Source organism: Colossoma macropomum, unplaced genomic scaffold (assembly GCF_904425465.1).
Source record: "Colossoma macropomum unplaced genomic scaffold, Colossoma_macropomum, whole genome shotgun sequence".
In the NCBI taxonomy this organism is placed as follows: domain Eukaryota; kingdom Metazoa; phylum Chordata; class Actinopteri; order Characiformes; family Serrasalmidae; genus Colossoma; species Colossoma macropomum.
Window position 1 is genome coordinate 12,579,648 of NW_023494787.1, and position 15,333 is coordinate 12,594,980.

Below are 15,333 nucleotides of genomic sequence, written 5' to 3' on the forward strand. Positions count from 1 at the left end.
ACAGTGCAATCGAGTTATAAACAATACAAAAACAGACAGGATGGACGAAGATGCCTTTTTTTTAATTGACAAGACTGGCAAATTAGAGATGGTGGGAGTGGTACAACAGGACTGATGTCCAGTACTCACTGTGCCCTGTGGATGTAGAGCCTTATTGCTGGGCAGTGGATGTGTGAGCAGCTCAAATCTCCCTGAACAGCCCATCTCCAATAAGGAGAGAGGCAGGTCATCCGGGCCAGGTGGGGGCAAATCTACACAGACAGTATTTGCAATATGATTGTTATGACATGGAACTGACAGCCAACTGCCGACAGCTGCAAATGTGCAGATGACAACACAGTAACTAGAAAATATTAAAGGGGAGTCCAACCAATTTTTCAAATTTTGAATAATTCAGTCCTTGAGATGTAAACAGGGTCATTCAGAGTGGTTCATCGTAAATAAAGACATCTCTACAGTGGTGGTGATAGGAACCAGGGGTCACAATAGCTACAACACATAGATAGCCATTTTATTTACTATCCAAAACCTCCAGTGAACCTGCATGAGCCTTCTGCGCTTTTTTATGGAATGTGGATTTACTAAGATGCATTTTTCAAAATAAAAGTCCTCATTTTCACTGAAAATGAGGACTTTTATTTTGAAAAATGTCTCAGCGAAATGACATAGTAGTCCATATTAGTATCATGTAAAACATGTATACTTTATAAATGTTGATTTATAAATTCATTAACATGTTATGCAGTGCTTAGTAGACAACCTTCAAGTAAAGCGTTACCAACAATTCTGACTGAGCATTTCAAACCAAACCCCTCTGAATGACTTTGTTTACATCTTAAAGATTTAACTGCGTAGAACTTGTGAAAAATCGGTGGAGTTCCCCTTTAAGCTTTACACAAATCAAGTCGATTAACTTACTGGGAATTATGTTTAACAAAATAAGTTTAAAAAGTCAATCATTTGACCATATAAAAGGTAGCTTAGTCCCACTGAACAGAACATTAGTTTGGTGTTTTTGTGCTCCAATTTACTATTCAGCTCGTTCCCGAGCCTTTCATGGGGCCAAAACGGGTTTTTTTTAAAGCTGGAAAAAATAATAAAATACGCAGTAAGGAGGAGCAAGACCAGGGCGAAGCTGTCAGCTTCTTCTTGCTCGAATTTTCACGTTCCACCTTAAATCGTGCAGCAGCTAGCTACATTCAGCATCCATTTAAGGTGGAACGGGAAAATTCGAACAAGAAACTGGCGAAGAAGAAGCTGATTCAGCCTCACAGGACCAACTTAGACAACTCTGCATTAAATTAAACCTAGACGTCCTGCTTAATTGAGCTAGCTGGCAAAGTTGTCTACCACCATTTAAGCTAACCTAGTTTTTTAGCGGAGGAAGAAAAACAGACACGCAGAAAAACTACTTTAACTGAACACTTAGATAAAGAAACAGGGTCCACTCACCTGTCTTATCCATCTCAGTCCTCAGACTCAGATGTGTGTTTCACTTGATTCCCTGAAGCTGCACAAACTAGCAGCACACAGACAGCAGGAAGTTACGAGTCGGAATGTCGTGGACTGCCGGCCGGTTCCATTCGGAGTACACGCGGCCTACTTAGGGCACTAAGAAGGGAGCACACTCACCGCCATTTTGTAGTGTTGTTCAAACCCGAAGGCGGTGTTCCGATCGATCAGGTATAGCTCTGAGCTTCCACGACAAACCTGGACAGAAAATTACGGAGCCCCGCTGGTGACATCCTGTACAAATAAAAATAATGCGTGGCCACGACTTAGTAAGGCGTGGGATTGAGATGATTAAGTCGTGGCCACGACTTAGTAAAGCGTGGCCACAACTTAATCATCTCATTTCCCACGCCTCACTTAGTCGTGGCCAAGCATTAGGATCTCGTTCCCACGCATTAATGAGGCGTGGCCACGCATTATTTTTATTTATACAGGATGTCACCAGCGGGGCTCCGTGTTGATCAGAATTTTCTATACAGATAAACTATTTGAATTTCCGTTCCATCTTAAATGCTGCAGTTACATGTGCAGGAACTAGAATGGAACGGCTGCACCTTTCCAAAGGGGAACTCCAGCGACTTTCCAAATTCCTGCATATTTAAATGGTTAAGATGTAAACACATCGGTCAGAATCGTCCACAGTGGTGGTGATAGGAACCAGACGTCCACCTGTAAAAGTTCCTTACAGGAAGCTGTAACGTGAAAGGGTTATGAATGCGTATTATGTCTAAACGTTGCTTTACATCAGTTTTATCATAAAGGGTTTAAGTCTAAAATGTATTTTAATCAGTTTACTTTAATCCAGTCATGGTGGAAGGAGTTTTAAGACATGGTGTTTTAAGACAAAATAGTCCCCAAAGGAAACTTATTCTTTCAGATTTCCCACTGTTTTATCATCATCATCAACATTAAAACCCAGAGGGAACGGTGGTTTTGGATAGCAAATAAAATGACTGTATTTGGATTATAGACATCTGGTCTCCTGGTTCCTCTCACCACCACCACTGTAAAGAAATCTGAGTCAGTAAGTTTCTCTACAGTGAACCATTTCACATCAAACCACTCTGAATGTTTATGTCTCAACCACTGAATTGTGCAGAAATTGTGAAAAATCGGTGGAATTCCCCTTTAAGGTACTTCCGACGCCAAGTTATCTTGAAGGTATAGCTCTGAGGTTACACGACAAACCTGGTAAGAGGCGATACGAGGCTCAAGTTGGCTTGATATTCACCATCTTTTTACCTAGATCAGAATTTTCTATACGGCGAAGTCATTCTTGGACCGTTCAAACGCGCCATCTACAGGCGCAGGAATGTAACTGCAGTATGATTTAAAGGGGAACTCCACCGATTTTTCAAACATTCTGCAGAATTCAGCGGTGGAGATGTAAACAAAGTCATTCAGAGTGGCCTACTCAGATTTCTTTACAGTGGTGGTGAAAGGAACCGGGGTCGCAATGTGTACAACACCAATTTAACCATTTTATTTACAATCCAAAACCACCAGTGAGTCTACACGCGTCGTCTGGGTTTTAGTATGGTAATGCTGACCATGAAACGATAGTGGGAAATTCTCAAGTTTTCTTTGGGGGCATAAATAGGTTTTTAAAATCGTGTTTTTGGCCAAATCCTTAGAGCAAAACTACTGTAAAAGCTCACACAGCATATTCGTAACCATTTCATGTAACAGCTTTCTGTGTCACAGCTTTCAGATGCGCTAAATGCTTCGGACGTCTGGTTGCTATTACTACTATTCTGAGAAACTCTGTAGGTTTCACATGAACATTTAATTTTCATCTTAATGATTGAATTATGTAGAAATTTTGAACATTTGGTGGAGTACCCCTTTGGGCTTTTCGAATAAGAAGCCAACTTCAGCTTCGTAGAAACAGTGTAGAGTGAAACACTGCCCACACGGGTGGGAAGACCGATATTTTAACATCCTTTTTAGAATTGATCCTGACAGTAAAGCTTCAGGCTTCTTTTTTGGGAAACTGAATGTGTATTTGACGCTTACAAAATAAAAATAAAAACTCTGTATTGCAAAAATACTGTACATATATTAATATTCATTTAATACTAATAACAAAGTTACTGATTTTGACTGTAGAAATCACAGATTTCCCCCTTTTTACAGGTCAATAAATATTTAGTCTAATAAAAGTATAATTGCTGGTATTGGTATTGGGGTTTTAGCCTTGGTGACCGCCAGATGTCCCTCATGTAGCACAATATACGCCAAATATATACATACATCAGCCAATACGCTTTTTGAAGGAAATGTTCCCTCTTCTGTCCAATCGTAAGTATGGAGCCCCGCCGGTGACATCTTGCGCAAATAAAAATAATGCATGGCCACGACTTAGTAAGGCGTGGGAATGAGACGATTAAGTCGTGGCCACGACTTAGTAAGGCTTCGGAACGAGATCACGGCTTACTAAGTCGTAGCCACGCATTAGGATCTCGTTCCCATGCGTTTCAAAGGCATGGCCACGCATTATTTTTATTCACACAGGATGTCATCATCAGGGTATGGAGCCCCGCTGGTGACATCCTGTACAAATAAAAATAAATTGCCACGACTTAGTAACACGTGAGTACCACACCGTATTAAGTCATGGCCACGACTTAATCATCTCATTCCCACGCCTTAATATGTCGTGGCCACGCATTAGGATATCGTTCCCACGCATTAATAAGGCGTGGCCACGCATTATTTTTATTTATACAAAGTGTCACCAGCGGGGCTCCGTACGTAGGTGCAATGTTTTGTACGAGCCATTAGGTGGCAGTACAGCGGCGGCCAGCAGTCTGCGGATTAACGAAGAAGAAACGATAACAGACTTTTTGTTGTGCGCGTAAAATACAGGATTAATTGGATATTTTTTTGGGGTAAAAACATTTTTTTTGTATTGGAAAAATTGGTGTAACTGTTACACGCAAACGCAGGACATGTTTACAGCTGAATAACATTGTAATAGCACTGTATTTAACCTTTCGGCGTAGCAACAAACGGCTGTGTAGCATAAATGAGCCGCAACTAGCCAAAATCTGCACAGCGCTGTTTGAGCTCTGTCAGTTACGGTTACAGTTACGGTTACAGTGGCTGAGCTGTGGTTAAACAGTGTTTAAGTCACCTCCTCTAGTCCTGCACTACCAGCCTGAAGACGGTTTGCTGTTCGCCAGCTTCGTGCTCGAATTTCCGTTCCACCTTAAATGCTGCAGCTACATGTGCAGGAACTAGAATGGAACGGCTGCACCTTTCCAAAGGGGAACTCCAGCGACTTTCCAAATTCCTGCACAATTAAATGGTTAAGATGTAAACACATCGGTCAGAATCGTCCACAGTGGTGGTGATAGGAACCAGACGTCCACCTGTAAAAGTTCCGTACAGGAAGCTGTAACGCGAAAGGGTTATGAATGCGTATCATGTCTGAGACGTTGCCTTACATCAGTTTTATCATAAAGGGTTTAAGTCTAAAATGTATTTTAATCAGTTTACTTTAATCCGGTCATGGTGGAAGGATACAGGAAGGGTGTTTTAAGACAAAATAGTCCCCAAAGGAAACGTATTCTTTCAGATATTTTATCATCATCATCATCAACATTAAAACCCAGAGGGAACGGTGGTTTTGGATAGCAAATAAAATGACTGTATTTGGATTATAGACATCTGGTCTCCTGGTTCTTCTCACCACCACCACTGTAAAAAAAAATCTGAGTCAGTAAGTTTCTCTACAGTGAACCATTTCACATCAAACCACTCTGAATGTTTATATCTCAACCACTGAATTGTGCAGAAATTGTGAAAAATTGGTGGAATTCCCCTTTGAGGTGGAATGAAGCATTCTAAAGAGTGTTTCTCCTGTTCACAACCTCATTCAGCTCCAGAAGGACTTGAGTGGCTGCTGATGTAACTTAGGTGCAGAGAAAAGACAAAACTGTGCAGGAGGTTTGCAGCACTGAAAGTACTGATTTATTTAATCCAGACTGAATGTATGAATTAAAGGTAGCATTTCACCTCCTTTAGATCACCTGCGCTGTACAGGTTCGTGTCTGAGTCTCACTACAAGTTAATGATCTAGTCCCTCTGGAGCTAAATCAGGTCTGTTAGAACAGGAGAAACACTTACATCTGCAGTGGAGGTAGAATAGAGGAGGAGTGGAACTGTGAAACTCTGGGCTAAAGCATGTTAAACCAAGTATAAAATAGCATAAAGTGACTGATGGTCGGAAAGCTCTGACTTCTCATCTCTTTCCTGCAGCTCTACTGCGATGGCTGTGTTTCCAAGCGCGCTGACCGAAGAGGAGGAATCATTACAGAAAAAATATGCAAAGTTAAAGAAAAAGGTAGAATAAGGGAGTAACTATCACTGAAGCACTGCAGTGCAGCGGTGCATATTGTAAGGCTGTTATAGAGGGTTTAGAAACTCATGCATAGTCAAATATAAAGTCCACTTTTTTTTATTCAGTCAATGTCCAAACATCACTGTTCTCATCTTAAAAACACACTTCTTATTAGCAAACTACCAGCACCATCTTAGGCCTTATCTTTCGTTAACAGTATACATTTATGTGAATCTATTGTTTTTTTGCTCTGCTTCCTCAGAAAAAGGCTCTACTGGCACTTAAGAAGCAGAGTTCCAGCAATCAGACAAGCCAGGCTGGACTGAAGCGCAGTAAGTTTCTGTCCTGTTTACTTCTGTGTCTAAAATGGACCAAAAAAGTGTGTGTGTGTTTGAAATTTGAGATGTATTATTAAAGAGGAATTCCATACATTTTTATAAATGTTTGCATAGTTCGGTCATTGAAATATAAAACAAACACAGAGTGGTTTGATGTGAAATAGTGCATTGTAGAGAGATTTGTGTAGAAGCGATTTCTTTACAGTGGTGTTGATCAAAAGCAGGGGTCACAATGTGAGACACAGATATATCTATTTTATGTACTCTCCAAAACCATCAGTGAACCTTCTGAGTTTTTGTGTGTAATGTTAATAAACTGTGGTAAAACAGGGGTAAATTTAAGGGGAAAAAAGGTTTTATTTGGCCACTGTTTTGCCATAGAATGCCCTGCATGTACCTCTCCAGCATGAATGTATTAAAAAAGTGTGTGTGTGTGTGTATGTATATATATATATATATATATATATATATATATATATATATATATATATATATACACACGTTTTGTAGAGTCAGAATTGTTCATAGTGGTGTTGAAAGCTATATCAATATCCAATGATACCAAAACAGACACTCTCCAGCATCAGCATTGATTAAGAAGTCATTTAAAATTCTCACAAGCGCTGTCTCTGTGCTGCGTTTCTGCCTAAAACCTGATTGAAACTTCTCAAAGACACAGTTTTCTTCTAGCAGAACTAACAGCTGTTTTTCAACCACTTTGAAGGCAACTCTGAAAGGGTCTGTAATTCACGCAATCCATAGTGTTAAGACCAGGTTGCACCATCGCCAGCTTAAAACAATCTGGGACACTTAAAAAATGTAGCTATTAAAAAGGTAACCAGAAGAAGTAAAGGGACACAAACAGTATACTATCTTTTTTAATTCCTCCAGGGAGATGGGAGAAAATCGGTTTAATATTTCAGCTCCGCTACTCTGAGGAACCACTTGAAATGAAATATTATTCCTAAGATCTGTGATTTTATCCAGGAAGAACTTGAAAAACTGTTCTACATCAGTCATAGAACTGGGTGTGCTCTGGGCAACCCCATTTACTAGGGAGTCTATCCTAGAAAATAAAAACCCTGGGTTGTGTATATTTACAGTTAAATCATTAAAATATTTAATGGCTCTAGCATCCCTACCTCTTTTATTAAAAACAGACCACAAATCCTTCAGGTATAAATAATAAACCTGAAGCCAAGACTTTTTCTGTTCTTACTCTACACTTAGGTTTTGTCCTTAATCTGACAGGGGCAGCCTTATCTAAGACTGCTAGCAAGGTCATTAACATTAGTACAGAGAAACAACTGCTCACTAAACCCTGTAAACACATCTGAACATTGTGATTTTGATTCATCGTTAAAAAAGCATGACTGTACACAGTGTTTGGAACCAGGCTTAATAATGAACAGGGGCACATTAAAAGTAATACAATTATGATCTGATACAAATAAATTCACCACAGAGACAGAATGGGGAGGCAAGCCTAAAATGAACACCCGATCCAGTGTGTGACTCCGATTATGAGTCAGGCCAACCTTGCAACCATGCTGAACAAAATGGTGTTTAAAAATTTTGTAGCAGACCCATCACAGACATTGTCAATATGAATACTGTGGGTGTGGGTGTGGGGGGGGGCAGTTTGACATTTATAGGAATTTTTAAAAATAACAGCCAGACCTCCACCAAGTCCTGATGTCCTTGGAGAATTGAAGCATGAATAATTTGGGGGACACAGAAAACCGTTCTCATCGTTTTTGAGCCAAGTCTCTATTAGAAACAAAAAATCGATCCCACACGAAAGATACAAATTCTTGCATAACAAACGCCTTGTTTGAGAAGGACCCAACATTGAGAAGTGCTATCTTAGCATCTCGTATCCAAAGGCGAAAGGCAGGGATTTCACATAGATTATTAACGTCCACCCCACCAAGCCTAACTACGAGTTTCCCAGTGTGCGCACAAGGAGGTAATCCTGGAAAATGCTGCACTCCTCCAATGAACGTCGCAAAGGGAGATTAAGCTTTTTCAGTATAAGCTCCTAAAAAAAGGCTTTTGTAAGCTTTAGCCTTTGAGGTTGGACATAGTAAATGTTCTCTCTTTGTGTTGTTTGTGGATGAAGCTGCGCTGTATTTTATTTTGTTTGTTTTATTATTTTATCTGCTTTATCTCACTGTTGTGAAGCACTTTGCAGCCTGACTCAGAAAAGTGTTGTATGAATAAATGTTTAAATAGTGGTGGTGAAAGAAACCAATTGTCTTTATCATTTAATTCCCCTAAAATACATCGTAGGAAGCTGTTACAAATACATGCCTGAGATTTCTAACTGGTTTATGATAGTTTTGAGAGAAGATTTTGGCCTAAGTTTCACTAGAAGCATTTCACATTAAACTACTCTATATGACTTTGTTTACATTTTAGTGATTTAATTATGCAGAAATTCAGGAATTCCTCTTCAAAAGTCCTGAAAATTTAGCAGTACAGTGATTTGAAAGCGTATTTAGTGTTTTTTCATTGGGTTTGTGGATCATCTAAGTAACTCAGTGATGATGATTTAAAGGAAGTGCCTACCGTACGTTCTTCATGTGAAAGTTGAGTTTTGCTGTGGAAGTGGGCAATATGGCAATACTTATTGTTATTGTGCTAAATTATGTCATAATATGTCACAATAAGCTTTTCTGAGCATATTATGGATATTGTTAGCACTTACAAACACTTTCCAAAGGCAGGTTTGATTACAAAAAATCATAATTAGTATTGTTTAATTAAATATAGTGTAGTATGTGAAATGTTAAATACAATTAAACTGGATTCATAGTTTTTATAGTATTTTTAAAGGGGCCACTACTTTGTCTGTTCCAACTTACCAGATGACAGCAAAAATAAATATTATTGTATCATGAAAACTTATGATATTATGTTTATTTTACAGTCATGGTTATATTGCAGTTTGCCAAATCGCACACCTCTATTTGATTGTATCCTGTATCTCTTAAGCTTTGTCAGACCAGCCTGTGGTGGACACGGCAACAGCCACTGAACAGGCCAAAATGCTCATCAAATCTGGTGCTATTAGCGCCATCAAATCAGAGAACAAGAACTCAGGGTTCAAGCGGTCAAGAACACTTGAGGGGAAATTAAAGGTACGTCTTCAACACAGACAAAATAGCCGGCATTTTGAACTTTTTAGGTGGTCACTACATGGATTTAAATTAAGATACATGTGACGTCTATCATAATTAGTAACTAAATACTGTATTTTATTTAATCTCAGGACCCAGAAAAAGGTCCCGTTCCAGCATTCCTCCCATTTCAGAGAAGCGTTTCCACAGATGAGGATCCTGCTGAGGTAATGCTGATCGCCACTCTTTAGCATTAATACTTTTGTGCATTACCCAGTAATGTTCATTTACCAGTGTCAAACCATGACTGTTAAAACTAGGCCTTGAGTTTGGCCCATAAATGTTAAAGGCTAAAAAAGAAGGAAAGAAAAAACCCACCCTTTTAATAATTCTAATGCGAAGGTTTCTAATAGTATGTTAAGCTAATGCTGGTGCTCATGAACTCTTTCTGGACTTTCTAGGTTAAACACAGACATTTGGAGGTTTTAAAAGGCATTCCACATTTTTATTTTATACTTTTAGCAGACATTATATTATATACTTGACCTTGTATGTAGCGGTTTTACAGCTGCCACTGTTTTCCGTTTCTAACAGCTGACTAAAACCTGGTTAGATTATGGTTCATGTTCAGTCAGTGATGTTTCTAGAACCTCCATAAAGCCCAAAGTGACGTTTCTTTTTTTACAAAATTGGTCACAGTGGGAAATCAAAATGTGATTGGTTGATCCTGTCGCTTCCTAATTATGTTGGTATTGAATCTAATGTGTAAGGCCTTCTGTCCAGCTCCTGAAGTCCTAACCCACTGTATCTGCTTAAATACCACAGGAAAAAGAATCCTGATTGGACAATTTTTTAGTGGGTGCTTCAAGATTTTAACCCTTTTGTTTTCTACCAAAACTTGACAGTGAAAAAGGAGTAGTACAACAATATTTGCAGAGACAATCATGATGATTCTTTTAAATAACAATGAACGATTACAAACGTGTTTTTTAAAGTCTCAAAAATCATTCGTTTCTGAGGGTTCCCCACTTTTATCAGTTCCTCCTGTTTGATCAAGATGGGTAAAATAAGTTGTTCTTAACATTCTGTAAAGTTGTCAACATGTTTCTTTCTCTTTTTGCAGTCTGCTAAACGATCTCACAGAAAGAGTCTGTACGAGAGGTAAGCGTCAGTGAAACTATCACAGCATCATTATAAAGCCAACCAGTATTTGAATATGATCTAATCCACCTGCTCTTTTCTCTTGCCACTGCAGTTTCGTCAGCTCTGGAGAACGTTCTCGCGACGATGATGACGGAGGAGGAATGTCGTCCAGCCGTGACTTTGATCGTGAACGCGAAAGAGAGCTGGACAGAGACCGAGAACGAGAGAGGGACCGTGAGAGGGACCGTGAAAGAGAGCGAGACCGCGATCGGGACAGGGAGAGGGAGCGCGAGCGCGAGCGCGAATGGAGCCGGGACAGAGAGAGAGATCGCGAGCGGGACAGAGAGAGAGACAGAGACAGGAGCCGGGACAGAGAACGAGACCGGGACAGGGACCGCGAGAGAGACAGAGAGAGGGAGCGAGACAGAGATGGACCATTTAGACGTAAATACCTTTATCCCTTTACCTCTCTATATAAATATACAGTTTCCAGTGTAATAAGGTACACCTACCGCTTACCTACACTCATTGGCCAGTTTATTGGAAACACATATAGGTGCACTTGGTAGGTTTCATCAGGCAATCATAGCACCATATAATCATCATATAATCCATCCATCGGTGGAAAGGGACCACCATAGGACCACTGCTGACCAGATATTATTTAGGTGGTGGTCCATTCTCAGTACAGCAGTGACACTGACATGGTAGTGTGTTGGTGCTGGTGCGAGTGTATCAGAGAGTTTTTACACATATCAGTGCCAATGTTGAGAGTGGACCACCACACAAAAATACCCAGACAAAAGCGGCTCTGTGGTCAGAAACTGACCATTGATGATGGATAAGAGTAACACAAACTGCATCAACAAATGAGCTACAGTCTCTAACTGTACACCAGCAAGGTGGAGCTACAAAGTAGGGGTTTCTAGTAAGAGGTAAATGTACAGTAGTTTTTTTTTTTGTTTTTTTTTTTCAAGTTATTTTCAAGTATAATCGAAGTTGCTTATTCTTGTATATGCATAACTATATCCTACAGATTTTAAGATTTACTTTAAGTATTAAGTGGCTGCAGATTGTAACTGTCCTTTGTGGCTGTGCAGGCTCAGACTCGTACCCGGAGCGGCGCAGTGTGCGGAAGGGAAACACAGTGTATGTGTACGGTTCAGGACTCGTGGAGGACAGCCTGCGGGCAGCTTTTGCTCAGCATGGCAACATCATCGACCTGTCCATGGATTCCCCACGCAAGTATGATGACATTTATCATGAGGTTTATGTTGCTGCTATTTTATTAAATGTTAATATTCATTAATACACTGGTTATATCATGGCTGTGCATATCCTATGGTAATTCTGTACTGACAGTAAAATTAAGTCCAAAATTGGGCTTAGAAAAACCAAGAAAAACAGGCACTTAATGAGCAGAATTGAGTGTGTAACCCTGAGTGCATTTACATGCACTTAATAATCCAATCATAATTGGATTTCTGCAGTTGTCTGATTATTCAGATGGTCACGTAAACAGCATATTGTGATTTCTTAGATCAGAGTAAGGTCTAGAAATCTGATAGAGGCTGGATTTTAGCTCAGTAATCAGATTTCTCAGTGCATGTGAACTCTTACTCTGATTTCTTTCGGATTTCTCAGTCTGCGCATGTGCGAAAACAGACAGTGGTACCGTAAATAAGTGAGCAGCGTCGCCACGAGACGCAGCAAAACACTTTTGGAGCGACACTGAAACCAAATACATGCTTAGCGAAATGAAGGATTTAAATACTCTTCATCTTCTAGATGATGTATGTTCATATTTTTTACGTAAAGTGGTGGAATGTTTTAAAAAAAAAAAAAAGCTGCAGCATTAAGTTTGAGTTTTACATTACGTTTACATCACGTCTTCTTCTGTGAGTTTATTGGCTGGTTGCAAAGCAGAAATCTGAGTTTCCCCATTATCTGATTACTCAAGTGCACGTAAACGCGTTGATCAGATTACTGACAAAATCTGCTTTTCTGCAGTTATCAGATTATTAAGTGCACGTAAACACACTCACTGTGACAAATACCCAAACAGCACAACCCTCAGCTGCTCCACCGACTATGCTCTGTGCTTCAGAGTCCCCAGAATGCTTGATTTATGAAGAAAAGCACAGGCTAAGCTGATCTTTCTGTGTGTATAGAGTTTAATTTTTTTTTCACTCTGTTTCTCTTTCAAGCTGTGCTTTTGTCACATTTGAGAAGATGGAGTCAGCAGATCAGGCTGTAGCAGAGGTCAGTCCAGTTTACTCCTTTATTTTTGGTCTCTCAAAACAATAGGCTTCAATACGTTTACTCACTGTCACTAAGATTTTGCAGTTCCATTTTTTTATTAGACACTACATTAAATTTGATTCACTTTTCTAAAATTAATAAAAACTCTTAATAATGAAAATGTATCTCGTTTAACATTTAAAGCACTACCTTGTTCTTAGCAGTTTTCTGCTTAGACATTGTTTTAATTACCTTGAGTTTTATCACTTGATTGTAAAGAACTTGCAGCTTCTACTTGTATGAAAAGCACTTTATGATATTATACATTAACATTATATGTTAATTGTTATACATTAGGCTAGTATGCACAATATATTATATACAGCGCCCTCCATAATGGGAAAAGGCATGTATATTTTATTTGTCTCTGTACTCCAGTTTTAAATTTGTTCTCAAACAGTTCACATATGGTTGAAAGGCACAGTCAGATTTTAATAAATAATAAAAGGTGTGCTGAATTGCTAGTTAGACTCTAGATTTAGATTTTCTATTTTTGAACACTTTTTCTCAAAAAACAGAATGAGGTATGATTAATTGTAAAGCAGTAGAGATGCTGTCATCAGACAATGAAATTAAACACAAAAACAGGACTTGGAACCAAATCTTAATTACTATGATAGTAGTAGTAAAACATAGATTCTTTTCCCTACAAATATATTAACAGTATAAGTATTATGATTTAAAAATACTCAGGAAATCTATTAAAATCACTTGATTTTTTCGAGTACATGCGGTTAATTAGTAAAAGTAACTAGTTACTACCAACTGCTGGTTATTTTACTAGGGTGTACACTTCATTAAATTGGCTGAAAAAGGTTTAGATTCTGTAATGTCTACAGGAGATTGAGTTCTATCTTAATACCCTTTGTAGCTGAACGGCGCCACAGTGGGAGACGTTACTATCAAAGTTAGCATCGCTAGGAAGCAGCCAATGCTGGATGCAGCTACCGGCAAGTCTGTGTGGGCTTCTCTGGGTGAGTAACAGGGCTGAGCACGAAAGACTGTCAGGCTGAGTGTTGATTCTCGATTAAGCCATTTACCTTTCCTTACTTTTGTTTCTCCTTCCACTTCTTCAATTTTGCAGCTGTTCAAAACAGTGCCAAGGGTTCATACAGGGACAAGCGAAATCAGGTTGTCTACAGCGAAGATTTCCTCTGAGGACCTCTGTTGGACTCTATGTCGAAGACAAACTGTTTCGACTCAACATCAGTGTATTTTTTTTCTAAGTGCTGTATTTTCAAGTGAATCAGACTCATAAAATATGTATTTCTTCAACAACTTTTTCCCCTTAATGTAGCTTGCTGTTTAGCTCAACTCTGCTTTGCTTTGTTGCACTCAATAAAGTTGCTTCTAGATGTGACATTAGGATCCTGATTCTGTTGCTGCTGTCTCTCTCACTGAGGACCAAAGAAGAAAAATTAAGCTCCTGTGAACTTGTCAATTGCAAATAACCAGATACGATAGCGCTGGCGTGTCCAGTCCTATCCACAGAGCGCTGATGTGGATGCAGGTTTTCATTCCAAAAAAGCAGAAGCACTCGTGATCAGTTGTGAGTGTTTAGAATGGAATCAAACGTGCTTCTGCTTATTTGAAATGAAATGAAAAAGGGCTGCAGGTTAAGATTGCAAACCTCTGCAGTAGGTGATGATTTAGGAACACCTTCAGTTCTAGAGAAAAAGCTATCCAGGATGTACACAGTGTCCAAGACCACCAGAGGAGAATACTTTAGAAAAATGTACATAAAGTCTGTAAAGTTCTGAGACAGATGAAGGTACTACACCAAAGTGATGGAAACATGAAAGAATAAAACAACAAAAAGTGAAATTTTGTTCAGCTCTGACTGAAACCCCTCTGAGCAGCTTTTCACTAAGGCACAGACTGAAGACAAAAGCCAATACCTGGCAGAACAGACAAGATACCCAGGCTTAATCTTACATGTCCCCCTACTCCTTATATAGTGCAGTATGTACATTACAAAATTTTGACCTCTACACCCAAGCAGTGCACCATATGTGTAGTAGGGAACTGTGCACATGTGATTGAATCTTAAATGGTTCTTTGTTAGACAAGCACTATATTTAATTACTCAGTTCAGGTGTTTCAGCCACACCTATTGCTGACAGTTGTATAAACTCAAGCACAACATCTCCATAGACAAACACTGGCAGTAGAATAGGTCGTACTGAAGAGCTCAGCGACTTTGAACATGGCTCTGGTATAGGATGCCACCTATGCAACAAGTCAGTGAAATTTCTGCCCTGCTAGATCTGCCCCGGTCAACTGTGCTATTTGAAACAGAAGCTTCTGTAAGCAGCTATAAAGCAGTTGACCAGACACACTAACAGAGCAGGGCTGCTAAGTGCTGAAGGCCAGCGGTATCCAGTCCCATCTGGAAAGGGCCGGCGAATGCCACTATACACTCCACAGAATGTATAGTGCCAACTGTAAAGTTTGGTGGAGGAGGGATAATGGTCTGGGGCCGTTTTTCAGGGTTTGGGCCCCTTAGTTCCAGTGACGGGCAATGTTAATGCTACAGCAAACAAAGCCATTTTATATAATTATATCCTTCCAA

At 39.5% G+C, this 15,333-nt stretch overlaps 2 protein-coding genes across 3 annotated transcripts in view; one reads left to right on the plus strand and one right to left on the minus strand.

The window, feature by feature from the left end:
- The window catches only part of skiv2l (SKI2 homolog, superkiller viralicidic activity 2-like), a 53,111-nt gene extending 48,352 nt beyond the window's left edge, over positions 1-4,759 (minus strand). Inside the window, exons 1-3 of one of the 2 annotated variants that reach the window (XM_036566170.1) lie at positions 4,649-4,759; positions 1,453-1,710; positions 130-251 (exon numbers count right to left, since the gene is read on the minus strand). In XM_036566170.1, coding sequence (XP_036422063.1) covers positions 130-251; positions 1,453-1,465 — 135 coding nt within the window. In that variant the 5' untranslated portion in view covers positions 1,466-1,710; positions 4,649-4,759. Of the gene's footprint in view, positions 1-129; positions 252-1,452; positions 1,747-4,648 lie in introns of both variants that reach the window. The other variant, XM_036566171.1, reaches the window with a different exon arrangement.
- Positions 4,297-14,127, plus strand: nelfe (negative elongation factor complex member E). The gene is made up of 11 exons (XM_036566172.1): positions 4,297-4,403; positions 5,776-5,860; positions 6,120-6,189; positions 9,193-9,338; positions 9,470-9,544; positions 10,441-10,478; positions 10,573-10,904; positions 11,561-11,705; positions 12,668-12,722; positions 13,633-13,735; positions 13,846-14,127. Exons 2-11 carry the CDS (start codon positions 5,786-5,788, stop codon positions 13,917-13,919), a joined length of 1,113 nt encoding a protein of 370 aa, XP_036422065.1. The 5' UTR covers positions 4,297-4,403; positions 5,776-5,785; the 3' UTR covers positions 13,920-14,127.
- Positions 14,128-15,333: the final 1,206 nt, after the last annotated feature.